Below are 20,704 nucleotides of genomic sequence, written 5' to 3' on the forward strand. Positions count from 1 at the left end.
GTGCTCCGCAACGGGAGAGGCCACAACAGTGAGAGGCCCGCATACCACAAAAAAAAAAAAAAAAAAAAAAAAAAAAAAAAAAAAAAAGAGACTTCTGAATTGTGTGGACCACCATATTTTAGGGTTAAATGTAATCATTCTTGGAAACCCAAATATGTAAGTGTAAAATTTACATATTTTAAAGAGAAAAAAAAGCATACTGGGCATCCCTGGTGGCGCAGTGGTTAAGAATCCGCCTGCCAATGCAGGGGACACGGGTTCGAGCCCTGGTCCAGGAAGATCCCACATGCCGCGGAGCAACTAAGCCCGTGAGCCATGGCTGCTGAGCCTGCACTCTAGAGTCCGCGAGCCACAACTGCTGAGCCCGCATGCCACAACTACTGAAGCCCGAGCTCCTAGAGCCCGTGGTCTGCAACAAAGAGAAGCCACTGCAGTGAGATGCCCATGTACCACCACAAAGAGTAGCCCCCGCTCAGCACAACTAGAGAAAGCCCGCGCGCAGCAACAAAGACGCAGCGCAGCCAGAAATAAATAAATAAATTTATTTTTAAAAAACCCAGCATACTAGTCTCTATTGAAATATTCACATACAAGTTGGCACCTGCTTTACCTCTTTGATTCCAGACCACAAGACTAATCACTACTAGTACTTTAAAAAAGCTCCTATTTCATTAGAATTGCTATTATTTTTGCTGTCGGATGTTATGTGTATACCCCGTAAGGAGCTATATTATTACCTGTTCAGTTTCAAAAGGTTAAGGCAAGTGTTTCACTGCACATGTTTGGACATGGCAAGTAATGTCACACCCACACAGTTCATACCAGCCGTTCACCTGAAACCAACCGCTGAGTCCAGTGGTGGCAGTACTGGACTGGCACTAGGGACTGACTGTTCTCCTCTGCAATGCCCTATTTTTTTCTTGCTAAGTCACCTCAGATACATTCTAAAAAGTAGGGAAATAAAGTAGAACTTGAAGGTACCCCATAGGGAGAGAGGCCACCTGGTGTTTAAGCAATCTCCAGGGAAGCTTCCCATCCTCCCGAAAAGTTGGGGTTTCCTGACCTGCGCCTGTCCGAGATTCTACAGCAAATCGATTCAGTGTTAGAGGCAGAATTAAGGGAGAACCGCTGGGCTCGGACATAATCAGTATATATGCCAGAGAGTACTCTAGGCCTGCTATTCAAACCTGTTGCTATGGAAATAATTATTATCATAATTTGCCTTATCAGATTGCTCATCAGATGAAGCTGGGAGAAAACTGTCACAGCCTCTGCACAGCAAAAACTTAGCAAGCAGTTTGTTGTAATCCTATATTACTCTACCTTGACCCGTTTAGAAATATTTGGCAACACGCCGATCATTCGCAAATGGAAACAGAAAATTTAATCAGCACGTTTTACCTTTTTTATTTCTTCCTTTCAGTCCACATTGTTTTGACAGTAAAAATAAGCATATTTTAAGAACCACTGAATGATTTTTAATGAATAAAATGAACATTAATGCAATTAGTAAACTCCTTTTTGGGTTGAAGGTCTCCCAAGACACTAAACCTGAACGTTAGCCCTTGACACTTCTCATCCCCACTTATTTTCCTCCCCTCACACATCCTGACACGTGAATGGCCCTGAGATCCTGCCCCTGGCGCTTTGGTTGCTTTCTCTCTCTCTCCAGCTGTCACCTGTGTGAGAACTGTCACCTAACAGACCTTTCCAACTGGGGTATCAAATGAGACCCTTATGCCCCCAGGGGAGCTTTTCTGTCTGAAGTTCTCCCTCCTTCTTTCCAACCTCTTTCCCAGTGGGGGAGTTTACCTGGGTCAAGTCTTTCCTCCTGGGGCCCTGCTTTCTCCTCCCCCGGACACTGCCTTCCAGCGGAAAGAGTCTGGGGAGTGTGGTCAAACCAAGGTTGCTTGGGCCTCTGTCCTCATATGTTAAGTGAGATAATGATACACGCCCAGGGGATTGTTTCAAGGATGCAGTGATAGAATATTTTAGATTAGAGTGATTAAAGGGCAGTGCAGGTCTCCTATGTCCATTACCCATATTATGACATCAACCCCATTATCTAACCTCTTCCACATAGGTTCTTATCTGATGATTCTCCCCTATCCATGGCCTTAGTCATGGGACTCGCTCATTAAAAAACTTCTGTGGCTTCTGGTTCCCTGCCCGATTCCGTGCATACTGAGATCCTGGGTACAGGAGTGTCCTCATCAGTGGCTCATTTGTACATACGGCAAATCTTCGTATATAAAGCAACCAAGCAGACGCAGTCTCTGGTTCCTGGATCGAGAGGCACGTAGTCTGTCCTTTCTCTGTTGCTTGCCCTCCTATTCACCTGGACTCCCCTAGTGTCCTGGGCCCTCATCTTCGCCTACTGAAATAGGAGCATCTTGGGAGCCCAAGCCATTAGAAGTTGTCTTCTCACTTAAGCATTCTTTCTTCCACAATTGCATGGGTGCTCTTTCTTTTCTGAACCCTTATAAACTTGCTTTGTGCTTCCCTTATTATATATTGCTATTATATTTTATTTTATATATATATATATATACCTCTTAGCTAGAATTCCAGCTTATTGCAAATGAGCTATATATTTTCACCTTCCAAATCCCCTACTTTGCATTGACTGTAGCAGGTCCTTAGTTATATGCTCTTTTGAATGTATTTATTCCATATCATAAAATCTATAACTGGACTAATGAAATCATTTGTGTAAAAGCATGTGAATACACTTCAAAATGACTATGATAGTAATACATTTTATAATCTTACTTTACTCTTTCAGAATGCTGTTCGATTACTTACTTAGAATTTGAATGGACATTTTTAGCACATCTACTATTTTTATTTTGTAGTTAGAATTTGTGGCACGATCCTTCCTTCTTTAGAAATAAATCATCGAGATGTTGGGGGTAAAAAAATATGTAAGTTTCTGTATAGCAAGTTACTCAGTTCCCCCAAATCTCAGCCCAGCTTATTCTTGTAGGCCAGAGTTCCTCAAGGTGGCCTCGGAACCATTTTGTCGGCCTAGCATGGGTCCCAGGTTTGCCCAAATAGGGATTCTTTTTTTGTTTTTTTGCGGTACTCGGGCCTCTCACTGTTGTGGCCCCTCCTGCTGCGGAGCACAGGCTCCAGACGCACAAGCTCAGCGGTCATGGCTCACGGGCCCAGCCGCTCCACGGCATGTGGGATCTTCCTGGACCGGGGCACGAACCCGTGTCCCGTGCCTCAGCAGGCGGACTCTCAACCACTGCGCCACCAGGGAAGCCCCCAAAGAGGGATTCTTAAGACCTTAAGGCAGCTCACAAGACAGGAGGCCGTGGCTCACGGCCTTGACCCTGAAGTAGCCTTGCCCATCACCCTAATGTGCCTCCAAATGTTATCATCTGTTCCATCCGCCGTGACCTGGGGAAGGCTGTGGAGGGCTGTTTTCCTCAGCAGTTCCGAAAATGATGTAAAAAGGCAAGTAAGCACAGCACAAACCTCTCGGGTGCTCCAGTGTAAAACTTTGTCTCATGCAAGGATAGTTACTTAAGAGTTATTCCCCACAGTTAAAGTTAGCTATCTTTTAAATTATTATTTAACTTTGCTAACAAGTTGGAAGTAGGGTGACCTTGACTAAGTTGAAATATAGAATTTAAAAAATACTAATTCAGAATTTTGGGGTGTGTGTTACGTATAACACATTGTCAGACCAAGTGCTCAAACAGGCAACCTGAAATGCACACTGTTCGCTAGGGAATTCAAAGTTCGTGGTTTGCTGACTCCCAGACTTAGAAACAAATTTTTGCAAAATACTTATGTACTTATTTTCGTGCAACAAATGCTTAGAGATGGTGTAACATTCTCTGAAAATGGGCCGAGAGAGATGTTTGATGGACTGAGGTCCACCACCCCCTCACTGAGGGATCTCTCTCTGCCTTGTTTTGCCCATATTTACAGGGATGACAATAACTGCATCCACTTTAAAGGTTATGACAATTATTTGAATGAAAATATTTAATGCGCTTAGAAGATTGCCTAATTCATAGTATGTGTAAATATTGCTGTTGTAACGGTGTAGCAACTTGATACTGATAACGATCCTTCTCTATAGAAGGAAGGCTATTACGAAACACATCTGATGAACACCCCTCTTTTTCCCTTCAGCCTTATTAGTAGCTGCATGAAGTCTTCACATGTGTAAGCTCCACTGCTGAATTAGAGCTGTACACTGTGTGAGCACAGAGGCTGAATCTGTCTTATTTACCTCTGTCCCCCCCAGCACAGGGGGTTCCCAAAACATAAGAATTAATGAATTGGCAGCAAGTGAAATTTGAAATACGGGGTCACGCATCGTGCATATTTTTTTCTTTTCTTTTTCTGCCTGCACCTCTACAGTTTGGAATCAATTTCTCTTTAATGCTGAAATTCTAGCATAAGTGGTGAAAACTAATTTTCCACCTCAAATTAATTTAAGCCCTGTATAATTTTTGCTATTTTTAAGAGACAGAAAATCAGTTTGAATAGACAGATTAACAGCTAATCACTAGGTAATTGCCACCTTGTTTTAAGGGTGCGCGCTAACTGCATACTTGTGCCTTCAACTACAGTTGTACCTTACAGATGGGTTTTTATATCTTTGCACTAGTGAGAGCAAACAGTGGGATCTTTCAGCTGATGAACAGAGTCGTGGTTCCATTTTGCTGAGGCATAAAAAAACAAGTGCTTCATATTGCTACACAATAATACGTTTTTATTTTGAGCACAGCAGCATGGCCTGAGCTAATTATACATTTTCTAATTTACAAGTGCACGCAGGTAGCATTAAACAGAAAAAAAAACCAAAAACAACATTAACACAAACCTCTATCTCTAGCTTTTGCTTCTCTCCTGCACTTTCGTGCCATACACCAGCCAGCGTTTTGATACCAGGATGCGCTCAGATAGCTCACGCTCAGAACTGTTTTCAGCATCTTCTCTCCCAAGCCATGTTCTCCCCGTGTGCTGTCACTCAGGGTAGAGCACACCAGACTCTCTGCCTGGATACCTGAGTTTCATCTTTACTCCCTCTCTTGTCCTCACCTCCTACACCTGCCCTGGAGCTGAGCCCATCCCTCCTCCTAAACACGTTTGGAATCCACCCACTTCCTGCAGCCACTTCCTGTGACTCCACAGCCCTTCTTCCCCAGTTACACCCTTTCGATCATCACAGGCCTCCTTGACGTCCATCTCACTCGCCTGCAACCCACTCTCCAAACTGCCAGGACAGCATTCAAAACATGGCATCTATTTCCCTCACCCTTAAGTTCACACCCCTAGTTTACATCGTCACCCTCACCCCCTCCTCCTCCTGCAGTGACCCACCTCTGTCCAGCCTCAGCTCTCCCAGGGGAGATGTTCCCAATGCCTTGGATGGACCAGGCTCTCCTTGCCCCGGGTCTTGCCACGTGTGGCACAGTTGCCCATCCTTGTTGGTTGACTCCCCCCTTGTCCTTCATATCTCAACTTGGACATCCTTCTGGAAATCCTCTGCTGGTCTGCTCGCCCCTAAAGTACCCCTAGAGCAACTGGGACTCCTCTGATCATAGTGGAAGGCTGACGGCACTGTAATGTCTCTACTTCTGTGGCCCTCGACATCTTGGAGTTGAGAGGCTCTGTCTAGTCCTTTTTTGTGCACTACTTCCCAAGGAGACTGGCACATGATAGGAGCCCAAGTATTTGTAGGATGAATGAGTTCCATTCCTGCCACTGAGAAGACCCCAGGAAGTCTCTCACCCCTGGGGACTTCATAAACCTGAGATGGAAGAAAATAAATTGTCATTTTAATATCTAGACTCTTTTGCTTTGGATATGAGCAGAAATAGACCTATTTTCTGAACTAATTTTTTTTTAAGATTTAATCTTCAAAGATGCCAAATCACCTTTGATGAAATATTTAAAGCAGCTGCAGGATTTGACATTCCTTCTAAAAAGCTGAAAATCCTGAACCGATTTGCAACTTTGAACCTCTGATTCCTCTGTCATCTTCCCTTCTTATCATTTGTGTACTGAGTTTCTATCTACAAGAAGCATGACGAATCCAGAGTTTCATGCATTTAGAGGAGAAAACAAAGTTTGCTGACTTCTCTAGGTTTAAAACAATTACTGGGTTTTTTTTTTTTTTTGGTCTGGTTAAAGTACCTCACATTGATTGTCACCAGGTAAATGGGAACTAATACTTACTTGAGTGGTGTGGTTGGAAAAATAACTGTTGAATCAGCTTCTTCCTTGACCAGTTAGGATGTATGCAGTTCATATCAGGGGCTTCTGAACAGGGTCTCCTGGACGCTTACCAAGTCAGGCACAGCCCTACAAGGTCAACTTTTGTAAATATCCAGTACCATGGAAACCCATTTTGGCTAATTTTTAGGAAACCTATTGTAGCTAACTTCTCTGTCTTACTACTCTTAAATGAAAATGACTACCTACTGCTGGCCTATTTCTCACACACACACACACACACACACACACACACACAGTCCTCAGTACTTTGCAAAATCATCCTCATTCTCTGTCATCTTAAGCACTGGCGTACTGGAAAAATAGATCTTCTGAACGTATTTGGTAGTTTTTGGTTAAAAGTACATGTGTGTCTATAGTTCCCACTATCATTTACCAGGACCTATAAGTGCTATGTGCCGTTAAGAACGAAACAAAACAGAAAAAGCCCCGTCTTCATGGCGCTCACATTCTAGCAGGAGGCTAATAATACTACTACTAATAAATAAGGGAGGACACCGTGTAGCAGTGGACGGTGAGGGGTGTCTTGGAGAACAGCCGGGCAGAGGAAGGGATGGGGTGAGAAGGCGGGATTCCAGAAGAGCTTGAGGGCAGCAGACAGGAGCCACGAGGAGGTTTAGGGAGGGAAGGGGGAGGCGTGTCCTGGGCAGAAAGAACAGGTGCACAGGCTGTGGGGTGAGGGTCCTCCTGGAGTTGGAGAAGCCCCCGGGAGGCAGTGAGAGTGGACGGGGGGAGCTGAGGAAGGGGCCAGACTGAGGCGCCTTGTAGCTGACGCTCCTTTCGTGGCTCAGCGTTGTACTTACATGGAAAGAAGAACCCTCCCCCACGTGGTATACCTTTAAATAACAGTGGAGCGATCACCCGTATCCTGCCGTGATTTTGAACCTCATCAGTTCCAGGTGTGGGCCCGGTAAACCTCTCACCCTGTTGGCTCACCCGTGCCATCTAGTGGTGAACGGTTGCAATTACCAGGTTTTCTGACCCTAAGGTCGGCGGGGGCAGGGTGCTCTTGTGGGAATAACAATACGTGTCCAAGGTGCGGGGGGTGATGAATTTGGAGACTGGGATCGCCATGTATACACTAATATGTATAAAATGGATAACTAATAAGAACCTGCTGTATAAAAAAATAAATAAAATAAAATTCAAAACAAAAGAAAAGAATTCCAAAACCCCCCACAAAAACAGATGAATGGATAACGAAAAAAACCCAGAACAATACGTGTAGAAAGCTTTCTGAAAACATACATGGAAATGAAGACCTCCGGGTGCAAATTTCTCCTTCATTGGCTTATGTCAACCCTGAATCAGAAAAAAAAAAAAACCCCGATAGCTATAGCAACAAGTTTTACAAAATGTACTTCAACATCAATGGAACTGAAGAAATTGTTTGAAAACAGAAAAAAGGACAAGTGAAGTGAAAGATTACAAAGGAAAAGTTAATGAGGGAAACCATGAGCAGAAGTTGGATATAGATAAACAAAAAGAATCCTCAAGTGTCATAGTAACATCAGGTTAATTAATTAATTAATTCTATAGAATTATATCAGATTAATTAATTTTATAGAATTCAACTATGGAATAAACTATGCATGATGCATTTTGTGAGTTTTAACATGTATTATAAGTTTCCTTTTCATATTCTGTGATAGTTTTGGTTGACATTTACAGAAACACAATTATCATCTGTTCTATTGTTGTCCAGTGGGGTAACTTTTAAAATTTCAACTTATATTAATTCAAATAGATATCTTTAAAACTCAGTTCTCAGTCTTGCTTGCCACATTTCAAGTGCTCGATTGCCACATTGACTAGACGCCACCGTATTGGACAGTGAAATTCCCACTTCCGTCACGGCAGAAAGTTCTACTGGATGGGCTAGTCTATTATATTGTTTCCTCAGTAGAACTGATGTACTCCACAAGCATGTTCTGAACACCTACTATGTGCTAGACAGCTTAGCAGTTCCTTACAGCAGATTAAAGAGAAATAAAGTAAAACATAATTGGTCTCCTAAAGGGCAAAATTTAGGAATTGAGGAGGTTCACACTGTAACCAGATGTTTTCCATCCATTGTGAGAAGAGATATAATACTTGTATATTCAATGACTGAGGTACCGAGGGAGGTCCCCCAGAGAATACACCAGTTAAGATGTGTTTTAATGATATACAGGAATATTACTAACAACAAGCAAACAAACAGAAAAACAAGGAGGGGAGAGAGTATTTTAAGTAGAGGATATAGCTTTTGCAAAGTTAGGGAAGTGTAAATTGGTATGGGGTATCTGGAGGATGACAGTTAGTTTTCTGTGGCTGGTCCATGGGACAATAAATGTGAATCATAATTGGAGAGCGAGGTTAAGGCTTGCTGGAAGGACCATTTCATCACAGCGAGCACAGGCCTCTTTATCCTGTCAGATAACTGGAGAACCATGGAAAATTTTATGCAGCAAGTTATGGGATTACTCTTCATTTTGGAGATTACTTTTTTGATGTGGCATAAAAGAAGGAAGTTGCTGGAGAATTGTAGCACTTTACACCCTGCCTTTTAATATAAATTAAAATTTTATATATTTGGAATCCGAAAAAATATATCAATTCACCACTCTGTGCCTGCCTGTTTTCCCTTTTGATAAATGGGGCTAATAGTGTCTGACTTATAAAGTTGTTGGGGAAAATTAAATGAGCCTATTCATGTAAGACTGCTAATAAGGGCTCAATGCTATTACTGTTATTAAAGGTTTGAAATTATCTAAGGAAAGCATTTATATATATATATATTTTTTTTTTTTTTTTTTTTTTTTTGCGGTACGCGGGCCTCTCACTGCTGTGGCCTCTCCCGTTGCGGAGCACAGGCTCCGGACGCGCAGGCTCAGCGGCCATGGCTCACGGGCCTAGCTGCTCCGCGGCATGTGGGATCTTCCCGGACCGGGGCACGAACCCGTGTCCCCTGCATCGGCAGGCGGACTCTCAACCACTGCACCACCAGGGAAGCCCTAAGGAAAGCATTTAACATAAGGAAAATGTAAGGGGTGGATGATTCTGCAAAGGATGCAGGGAATGAGATAGGGAGAAAGAATGGTCCAAGTGCTTGGTGGAGGCCTGAGAGAGAAGAGATTTCTAAGACCCTAAAGAAAGGATTTCCAAGGAGGAGGGGGAAGTCAATATAAAAAGTACTGCAGGGGGCTTCCCTGGTGGCGCAGTGGTTGGGAGTCCGCCTGCTGATGCAGGGGACGTGGGTTCGTGCCCCGGTCCGGGAGGATCCCACATGCCGCGGAGCAGCTGGGCCCGTGAGCCATGGTCACTGAGCCTGCGTGTCCAGAGTCTGTGCTCCGCAACGGGGGAGGCCACAACAGTGAGAGGCCGGTGCACCGCAAAAAAAAAAAAAAAAAAGTACTGCTGGGAAGGTTTAGTGAGTGATGACCGAGGTGAGCGTGTTGGGTTTGGCCAGTAGGAGATCACTGGTGGGTGAGGAGGGGATATTTATGAAGATGGGCCTGGTGAACGTAGCGAAGAGAGTGTGCAGGAGTCAGGGTTCTAGAATCCAGTTCTGCTGATACCTCCACCAGCTCCATTGCCTTAGACAAGCCTCTTCTTTGGGGGCCCTGGTGCCCCCATTGGTAAAGAAGAAGGAAGTGGATTAGGTGATCTTCAGTGCCACTCTCAGTTCTGAATGCCCACGAGTTTCAACCACTCATCTTATTTCAGGTCATCATAAAGTGAATATTATTTCAAGATGGCAATGTCTCAAGCTGCATTCTTCACCTGCTAACAACTGTAATGGGTCCTAATGAGGTCATACATTCTGAAGTAGAATTAGTTTCAGTAGAATTAGACTAGCATGGGTTAAATAGTATGTTGTCCCCAAAGGAAGAAATTGCTCCCTGGACATCACACTCCTGTATATATTAGATACTTGTTATTTTGTAGGTCCTTGTTTACTTACTAAAGGTATTTCTATAGCCATATAGTCATTCATGTATTCACTCAACTTTGAACAACTTCTGTGTGCCAGACACACCTTTAAGTGCAAGATACAGAGATGAGAGGACCCAACTTATCCCGGGCAAGTTGTGAGGACAAATATCAGAACATATAAATGGCAGTTCTGTGTGAAAGCACAACAGAAGTTCTGTCTGGAGAAAGAACTAGTGTGTTCCTTCAGGTTTGATGCAACATAGACAGACTTTTTTTTTTTTTTTTTTTTTTTTTTTTTTTTTTTTTTTTTGCGGTACGCGGGCCTCTCACTGCTGTGGCCTCTCCCGTTGCGGAGCACAGGCTCTGGACGCGCAGGCTCAGCGGCCATGGCTCACGGGCCCAGCCGCTCCGCGGCATGTGGGATCTTCCCGGACCGGGGCATGAACCCGTGTCCCCTGCATCGGCAGGCGGACTCTCCACCACTGCACCACCAGGGAAGCCCAGACAGACCTTCTTCTTTCATGAATTCTTTGGCTTTCCATGAACATATTTCTGGTGTGCATCTATTATTCTTGCAATTCCCTTTAACTTTCTCACCTCAGTAATCAAATGGAGCTTTTGAAAAGCATAAGGCTAAAAGGTAAAATCTGTTAATTTTTATATAATGTAGTATGATTGGCATCATACTTATATGAAGAAATGAAAAGTTACGTATTTTTGCCCTTTATTTACTCGTATCACCTACAGTTAACAATTCTGATATGGCTTTCAGTTTATTAGAAATCACTTTATTGTATGACATCCCCAAACTTTATGAATATAGGTGAATACTGGAAAGATTTTTATGTATATGCTTAAATATAATGTTCAATTTATAGGCAAATCCAAATGACCTTTTTAAAAAGCCTGCACGGTAAGCACTTTCCAAAGAAAGTACATTTCTGTGAGGATTTTGTAGATAATGAAATGAAAGCTAGTGGTGTTTTATTTCTGAAGACATCTCTGACATTTCAGTAAACAGTACACTTTTAAGAAATGAAAACTCTCTGCAGTCACTGAGGTGCGTTTCAGGATTGCTTATTGCCAACATTTAAAAAATAAACACCACCGGCATTCAAGTCCCTCTGTTCTGAATTGCAGCACCTTATGAAATATGCCCAGAGGATTACCTGATGTCGACGGTGTGGAAAAGGACTCCAGCAGGAGACTTGGCCTTCAATCAGTGCCCACTGAATGCCACAGGTAATGTAGGATGACCCTCCAAAGTTGACCACCCACCAAGAGCAGCATGCTGTGTTCCTCACCATGCTTTGTCCTATATCCAAAATCAATCTGTCCAATAAGCAGTTAATGAAACAATTTTAGTAAAGGGCTTCCTAAGTGGAGACAACGAAGAGACCTGGAAAATCTTGATGATGCAGTGGTTTCTCCGTGTGACTAATATGCATTGTAAAAAATGATCAAAGTAACCATGTCACATGCATGTTTGTTAAAAGCGAGAAAATGTACAAACCCAGGTTTTCAGCCCGCCTCCCAGTTCTGTGTCTCCTCGCAGCCTCCCTGTCGTAAAGCTCTCTGTTTCTGTGACTTGCAGGCACCGCTAGCAGACGCTGCTCGCTCAGTCTTCACGGAGTGGCCTTCTGGGAACAGCCGAGCTTTGCAAGATGCATATCAAATGAGTACAGACACTTGCAGCATTCAGTAGGTGCAAAAGCCAGCTTTAGTACTTGCTCTGTTTATTTTTTGCTAATGATCGCTGTGTGAGAATTTAATCTGCTGCCATACAATCAAATCAGTAAAATCTCTGAAAAAAAAATGCCTGAAGGAAAACAGGCTGTGCTAGAAAGCTAATTTTTATAAGTCGGCGCTAAAGAGTTTTGTTCCTAGGGTTGGGGTTTGTGGATCCTGCTTGGATCCTGCTATTTAAATGAATGGATTCCTTGTCCAATGAGGGAAAGGCGTGAAGAAAATCTGCTACGCAGGCTTATCTATAAGAGTTAAACTATGTATTATGATTGGCACAAATCTGTGTTACATAAGACATTTCGAAATACCGTACATTTTAAAATTAAATTCTTTAGAACTTTAGTAGGTGGGAAATGATAAAGCTGTGTCATGTAGGTATCAAATTTCTCACTGCATTTTGACATTAAGACACCAAAAAAAAAAAAAAAAAGACAGGAGTTATCGTATCAGAGAAAATTAGCTGCTTGCAAAACATTCTATGGGACACATTTCCCCAAATAGCCCCTCTTCTCCCACATATCATTGAATTATTCACGGAGTATGCTGTATGAATATTTCGAGCACAGTTAAGTGTCACTTGGTGTTTTACGAGTGCAAGTCATTGTCATTTTCGGAGACTGTTGTCATTCATCCTGGCAGTCGAGAGAGCTTCCTGCGTGAACAAACATCGCGGGGTTCAGAACAAAATACAAGCCGGAGCCGCTGGAGAGCCCAACGTTGGCAGGGATGCTGTTCAGTTAAGAGCCTTGAAGTTTTGTTGTGCTTATGTTTTCTTTCCATCTTCTTACAGTTGCTCACAAATAAGCCTGATTCTTAAAAAAAAATCCTAAAGAACATTTTTGCTTGTGGATGGAGAAGTAGCTTGTACAATAACGCTTCTTAGTGAAGTAAACGTATTTGATTATCAGAAAAACAAAAAGCACGTTTTAAAAACATCTGAAAACCAAATGCTGTCTAATATGCTTACTTATCAAATCCGTAATTAAACTGATGATTATTTGGCTACACAGACCCTTATTTCTATTATTGTGTGTATGTACATTCATAGATATACATACATGTTATTCTATATATATACATAAATACTGATTACACACAAATACATGTTTCATAATATATATTTATGTACATATCAGTATCTGGTGATATTTGGCTTCACTGAGCCTTATTTCTTTCAAAATTGAAATATTTCAGAATTAAGTAAATATATATATATATATATATATATATAAAACCAAGACTTTCTTATGAATTTAATTTTTAATGAATTTTATTTTCCCCTAATTTTAGACATTCGACTCTGTTTACTTAATCTTAATAATATCCATATTTAGTTCTTGTTTATTCATGGTAATTTATATGAGAATAATTACATGGATTAAGTAAACCATAGGTCAATTTTTACAAATTTGTTAAGAATGAATAATATCAGCTGTTGGCAGAAAATGTTTCCTTCCTAAATTCAGTGTTTTGCACAGTAGTATTTAAATGAGTCTGCATTCTGTGAATGCAGGTCATCTGATAATGGAGAGAAACAGAAACACTCAGTGAAACAGGAGAGATGGTCTCGGACTGTGAATCGCATAGAAATCACGCAGTCAGTGATTGGACAGCCGATGTGTCCGTGCCCGTGCTGACTTGCAGACAGAAATCAAGTGCGTGATTTTGTAGAATAAGGAGCAGCCTCAGGGCATTCAGCTTCCACAGAGGACCAAGCACTCAGCTGGGCACTGTCATAAATTAACTTCAGTCCCCACCACAACCTGCAAGTGGGCATCTCTGCCCCAGGTTGAAGCTCTGCTGGGGAGCAGTCCAGTTACCTGAGGCAAGGGTGAAATTTGCATCCCAGGTACAACTGTTCAAAAACTTAACCTCCTTTCTGGAGGCCTTACTCCCTGCTGAGCCTTTGATTTGAAATCCTCTGCCCTAGATTCTGGCGCCGGGGGCACCTTCTTCTGGTTGTGTGTCCTTCGGAAAAGTCATGTGATCTCACTCAAGTCTTGGCTTGCTATTTGCAACTGAAAACGGTAGCCTCATCTTAGCACCTCTGGAGGTTTTGAGAAAAAGTAGATGAGATACTGTATGTGAAATGTTTGCAAAGCAAAGGGCTTTATAACTCTGAGGTATTAATATCTACAGGTAAAGAAAATGGGTTGTGTTAAAAAATTATCTCCATAAGAGTAAAATTTTAGAACTCAACAAGTTATTAACCTGAATGCTTCATGTGGAAAAATACAGATAGATATAGATGAATGGATAGATAGGTAGGTAGGCAGGTGGATAATTGAGTGGATGGATGGATGGATAGGATTGATGTCACATGTATTATTTTTTTAATCACGTGAGGTTTTTAAAAATAAATTTGTTTATTTATTTATTTATTTTGGCTGTGTTGGGTCTTCGTTGTTGGGTCTTCATTGCTGCACGCAGGCTTTTCTCTAGTGGCGGTGAGTGGGGGCTACTCTTCATTGAGGTGTGTGGGCTTCTCCTTGCGGTGGCTTCTCTTGTTGTGGAGCACAGGCTTTAGGGCCTGCGAGCTTCATTAGTTGTGGCACGTGGGCTCAGCAGTTGTGGCTCATGGGCTCTAGGGCACAGGCGCAGTAGTTGTGGAGCACAGGGTTAGTTGCTCTGCGGCATGTGGGATTTCCCAACCAGGGCTCGAACCCATGTCCCCTGTATTGGCAGGCGATTCTTAACCACTGTGCCACCAGGGAAGTCCCAGATGTCACATGTATTTTTGCTGATGAATTCTGTTTATATACACATATAGAAATATATACATACTTACACATCCATACGTACATGCCTCTAGTACTTGCCTAGGGACCATGGTCTTCTCTTTTACAAGTTCAGGGAAGTATAGGACCAATGTATGCCTTAAAGAATGGTCACCTAGTATATCGAGCTCATCATGTGTACTCTGAAAAGTCACTTGGAGGTGGAAATAAAATCCCCTTCCTTGCATGCTTGTACTTTTGTGGCTTCACATACTTTGCCTGAGTAGCAAAACTAGGTAGTGCTTACGATGTAGAATAGTTCTGTCTCCTACAAATTCTTAAATTACCTTGGAGACTCTGCCTCTTCTCTAGTAGAGTTTGTCATTTCACAATTTAATATTCTATTTTCCTTGGGGGATTCCATTTCTTGCCACTCTATATTCATAAAACTCATTAAATGTTAATTGTCACCTACGGCAGTTAATTATTTAAAATAAGTAGATCTGTGTTTTCCACATAGATTACAATATATGTACATACCCACATAGATTACAATATTTTGTATGCCCATTTTATAAAATATATGAAGACTAAGTTTGAAATGACATTTTATCATCAACAAACATTAGCTGAGTGTGTCCTATGAACTCTCATACTTATAAACCAATTGAGATAGACAGAAAGGTGTCATTAATGAGTTTACTATATAAAATCACTAATCTGTCATATTGAACACTTATTGAATTCCTTGAGGACAGAAACCATTTCTTTTAATCTTCATTTCTCTAGTGCCCAACACAATGCTAAGCATATTCTAGATATTCCATAGATGCTTGTGTAAAGAATGACTCTGCCACTTTTCTTATCAGGAGGGGAATGCTGGCAGCTGGAGAGTTCTAAGAAGGTGATGTACCAGATTTAATGTTCGTGAATTTTAACCACATGAAATTAATAAGTATTATCCCTCATGTGCAATTTTCCTGACCCAAAAATATCTAGAAATGTGGAGTGATTTATGACATTACTTCATGAACTTACTTGGCCACTGCAGAAGAATTTCAGTAAGCTAAAATTCATGAAGTCTCTCGGAAACTTTGTAAGATACAAAATTAAACACTATGATCCAACTGCTGTTTATTAAAAAAAAGTCAGAAACAAATGCACACAGTTTAAAAAAAGTGAGGCTAGAGGAATAAAGTGCTTAATTCCTCTGGGATTCTTGGAGATTTCATGTGTTTTTTCCATATGTTAATATTTCATTTCATATTCTGGGATATTTTTTGAATTTTGTACCAAGCAAGGTAGAAATAATTTCTGAACCTATTGAGAAATAGGCACAGAGTTCAGGCACATTAAGAATAGTGTCTCTTTTACTTATAAAAATATTTGGAGAAAATGGGTGAATATTGTGGACCAAGGGGGCCAGTCCCACCCCTCCCCAAATTAAACAAACAGACCGCCTTGTCTCTGGTGCACCTGGAAAATCAGGGTACCTCTCTCTCTCTCTCTTCCTCCCCACCCTGTCCTCTCTCTCACTCATTCTCTCTCTCTCTCTCTCTCTTTTATTCACATACAAATACATGCCTACACACACACACCCGAAGTGACAGATGACTTAGAACTAGAAGAATGGTTGCCGTCTGCAGGTAGACAGTTCTAGAACAAGGTCACAGATATTCCCCTAGCAGAAGTCCCTCCACATGGAAATGTGAAGAATTGGTATAAATGTGTCCTTTGAGGTCACTGTCCTTTATAACCTCTGTTTCTATTTTTCAAGACGTCATTTAGCAGATGAATAGATACAGAAGTTGGAGCAATGATCTGTCTAGTCATGGAAGGGTTGATTTTGTGGGATGGGATGTCAAGGAGCTTGAATTGTGGTTTAAGAACTTGTTTCTCCAGTTTTCCTCTACTTTTATGAGTGTTAATTAGAGAGAGAGAGAGAGAGAACGATAGAGAGAGTTAAGGTGGAAGGTTAGGGTGAATGAGACGGAGACAGAGACAGAGACAGAGAGAGGCTGGGGTGGTGAATGTACTTGCTGCTTCTTGCAGGGCCCAGCAGGAGGGCAGGTGACACAGGATTGGAGGTACACCAAAGAGTGAGTGAATCACTCAGTTTAGTACACACAATAAGCACTCAACACAGAGTTGTGAGAATAGAAGAGGGAGTAACAAACCCCTCCTGGAAAAGTCCAGGAAGGAGGCAGTGATCTCTGGTCTGGCAACAGGTCTTTGGACAAGCGTGAGTGGGGAGTTGCCGTCCCCCGCAATGGGAAAGGCTCTCAGCTGCATGGCGTCGGGTCCTCCAGGGGAGAGTCTTCACGTCACTCAGCTTAGTGGTCTCTTTTTAAGTAGTAACAGTTACCCCAGGAAAAGGGGTCTTGACTTTATTCATTCTCACTCTGTTCCAGTGAAGTACATCGCCCGTCAACATTCTTGTCTAAAGTAACACTCTTAGTTTATCACTCCAAAACACTCACAGTCCTACAGGGGATGTTTCAAAACAACTAGCATGGAAGTTCATACTGGCCACTGTGACTCATTTTGAGCCATTCATCATGTCTTACGGTAGCTTGAATCCTGTAAGTTTCACACCAGTTGAGTAGGAATCATAATACCAGAGAAATCACATCATAGCACATGCTTTATATTAACCCATATTCCCTACCTTCCAGGCGAATTTTGCTGCATTGCAACAAAACTTCTCACACATCACACTTTGTTGGCCACCACCTAGTTGCACAAATGCCAAACACATTGCCTAAAAGAGGCTAATACATTTGATGACTGCAGCTTATTTAGAGGAAAGGAAGAAAGCAATGGCCACCATAGTTTTGTTTACACCAAATATATTTTGAACCAGAAAAGTGGACAAGTCTTACTGTGTTTTTAATGAGCAATTGCAACACAAAGAACCGAGTGCTATGGTCCAGCCAACCAGTGGAACTAGCAGATGATTTTAATTTTTGAATATTCATCACTTAAGTAAAGGTAAGTGAGCCTGAGAGAACAAGAGTTATTTGTTCTGCCAGTTTTTTGCAGTATGATGTCAGTGTTTATTAGGAGAGAGAGAGAACAGTAGAACGTTAGAACACAGCAAGGGATAGGGAAATCGGGAAGAAGAAGCTAGATCAGTAGATTTTTAATCCTGGCTGAATATAATAACCATGTGGGAGTTCTTTAAAAAATACCAATTTGGGAAGTTCACCCACGGCCAGTTAAGTGGAGTTGTTACTAGCCTATAGTGCACATTCAATAAATGTGAACTATTATTGTTATTAATTACAACATTAATTTGTCATTCATATACATGTATTTCTACTTACTTGGCCCTCTCATGAAAGAATGTGGACATCCTCCTTTTAAGTACTCAAGGCACAGCGCATGGCTGCCTTCTTATTTCTGTTGCCAAGTTTCAGGTTTGTCGGAGTCCTCACTCCCAGAGCTCAAATAATTATTGCAGAATCCAACAATGCCAAGGAAACGTTGAAAACATTATTTCCTTTAAAATGGACAGAAGGCTCTTAATTTATTCAAGACCACATGTTAAGGTTTTGGCGTCTGAGTTCAACTTCACAATCTCAAAGTTTTCAACGTGAGGTCCTAAATAAAATGATGAGCTTACTGAGCGTTCGTATAGCTCACATTTATTGAATGCTATCTACCCTGAAGGAGCTGATTGAAAAAAAATTTGGAAGGAAGATGTTAATTAAATCTTGGTATTTTAAGCAATTCATATGTCAAAGTTTACAATGTATTTCAAGGACAAGATAGAGAATATTTTAGACTTTATATTCCATATGGTGTCTGTTCTAAATACTCAACTCTGGTGTTGTAACACAAGAGGAACTATAGGCAATTAGTGAACATGGCTTGGTTCCCATAAAACTTTTACAAAAACAGGCAATGGGCTGAATTTGGCCCACGGGCTGTAGTTCACTAACTCCTGGTCTATAATATACATTTTATTTTAAGTTGGTTTCTTTTTTTTAACATTTCAACTCTATTAGAATTCTCCATCAGAGAATGGACAAATTTTATTTTGTTCTTCTCTTCTCTGTTTTCTTTAACATTTTAACCAGTCATTTAAAATTTCTTTTCAGCAAAATCTAAGATGGATAATCTGTGAAGGGCTTGTTTTGTTTTCTTTCATCAGTCACATCATCTGACATATGTAGTAAATTTTTTAAAATAAATGTGTTTATTTATTTTTGGCTGCGTTGGGTCTTCGTTGCTGTGCGCGGGCTTTCTCTAGTTGCGGTGAACAGAGGCTACTCTTCGTTGCGCTGCGCAGGCTTCTCATTGAAGTGACTTCTCTTGTTGTGGAGCACAGGCTCTAGGCGTGTGGGCTGCAGTAGTGGTGGCTTGTGGGCTCAGTAGTTGTGGCTCGCAGGCTCAGTAGTTGTGGCTCACAGGCTCAGTAGTTGTGGCTCGCAGGCTCAGTAGTTGTGGATCACGGGCTCTAGAGCACAGGCTCATTAGTTGTGGTGCATGGGCTTAGCTGCTCCGCGGCATGTGGGATTTTCCAGGACCAGGACTTGAACCCATGACTGCTGCATTGGCAGGCGTATTCTTAACCACTGTGCCACCAGGGAAGCCCTAGTAATTTTTAATTAAATCTCAGTCATTGTGTAAAACAAATGTAGGATTTTGGGACAGTGTTGATGCCCACCAAAAAGCATTCCCACTTTTTCAGACATAATGAGGAGCAGGAACTTTAAAACAGCCAAGGATTCATCTGGGTCAAGATGTTTTGCAGTTTTCATCAGACTACCACATCCCCTTAGTCTCCCTTTTTCCACTGTGTCTTATACGCTTTGGATAGAGAGCTCATGTGTGCCCATCCTATCAGCCCTGAGAAACTGTAGAAGATTCAGCTCTGCCCTTTAGAGTGTCCAGGATTTCTGCCCAGGCAACTTCAAATACATCAAATGTCTTGAGTGCGAGGCATCTGGTTACTTAAAGCTGGACTCCTCCCTCACTAGGCGTTTGTTTCTAAATGCCTACTTACAAGGATGGAGAAAACTGCACTCTGCTTTTTACAAGTGTTTATCCTAACTCTTCAGCTTCCTACACATTACAAAAATCCAGCCAATGTCTCATGGAGAAAAATCCCAGTAAGATATTTAGGGACCCTACAATTTCCATTATAGTTCTTCAGCCCTGAGCAACCAAAGAACATTAGTTTCTCTTTCTACCCTAGAAGTCCTCTGCCTTGGCCACACCTTCCCCTCACTTTTTGCCAAAATTTAGCAAACATTCCTAAGGGGAAAAATAACAGCTGGCTGAAATTGTTTGCCTACCTCAGAAAGGATCTCTTCTTTCTGGAAACTTAGTTCATCTCATCCATAGCTCGCTGAAGCTCTGCGAGCTTGAAGAATATGATTTTCATAATTTATGTTTTTTTCTAGTTGTAGTGGCAAACACATTGGCCTTACAGGAATTACTACACTTTACTAAACTGATAAATTTTCACTGTATTATAAAATATAAAAAAAAATCTTTAGGCACATATGATAGTGTTTCCCAGGGAGTTTTAAGGGAGTCTATTACAAAGCTGTATAATGAAATACTTCTAAAATTATACTTTATTTCCTCTTTTTTAAAAATGCACAACATATTACTGATTATATCTATAAATTCCAGAAGATTTGTAAGCTTCTCCCTTATTACGGATTATTGTGACTTGGTGAAGAAATGTTAGAATTAGTTTTAGGCATTGAAATCCACTGACTTGAAACTTATTTATGGGATGATTTAACGGAATATACTTGTACAGATAATTATGTTTAGGCTAATGCCGAAGGAAAATATTATAAGGCAAAGTGTACTCTATTATTTAATCATTCATCCATCCATTCAGCTACTCATTAGGTATTCTACAAATATCTGCTGGGCTTTAACTAGGTGCAACACAGTGTAAGGACCCAAGGATGCAACTTGAATATGACACACACAACAAATACAAAATAAAGTAGACAGGAAAAGAGACAAAATAATTCCAAACTGTGATATGTTGGAGGAGCTTAACAAAGTGCCAACATAGGGAATAAAGTTTGGGG

General features: G+C 41.4%; 1 protein-coding gene across 1 annotated transcript in view; it reads left to right on the forward strand.

The window, feature by feature from the left end:
* Positions 1-20,704, forward strand: part of ADGRB3 (adhesion G protein-coupled receptor B3) — a 797,924-nt gene that overhangs the window by 344,938 nt on the left and 432,282 nt on the right. The window contains exons 7-8 of the mRNA XM_019929178.3: positions 11,320-11,421; positions 11,774-11,880. Of these exons, the coding sequence (XP_019784737.1) occupies positions 11,320-11,421; positions 11,774-11,880 (209 nt within the window). The remainder of the gene's footprint in view (positions 1-11,319; positions 11,422-11,773; positions 11,881-20,704) is intronic.

This window comes from Tursiops truncatus, chromosome 12, assembly GCF_011762595.2.
Source record: "Tursiops truncatus isolate mTurTru1 chromosome 12, mTurTru1.mat.Y, whole genome shotgun sequence".
Classification (NCBI taxonomy): domain Eukaryota; kingdom Metazoa; phylum Chordata; class Mammalia; order Artiodactyla; family Delphinidae; genus Tursiops; species Tursiops truncatus.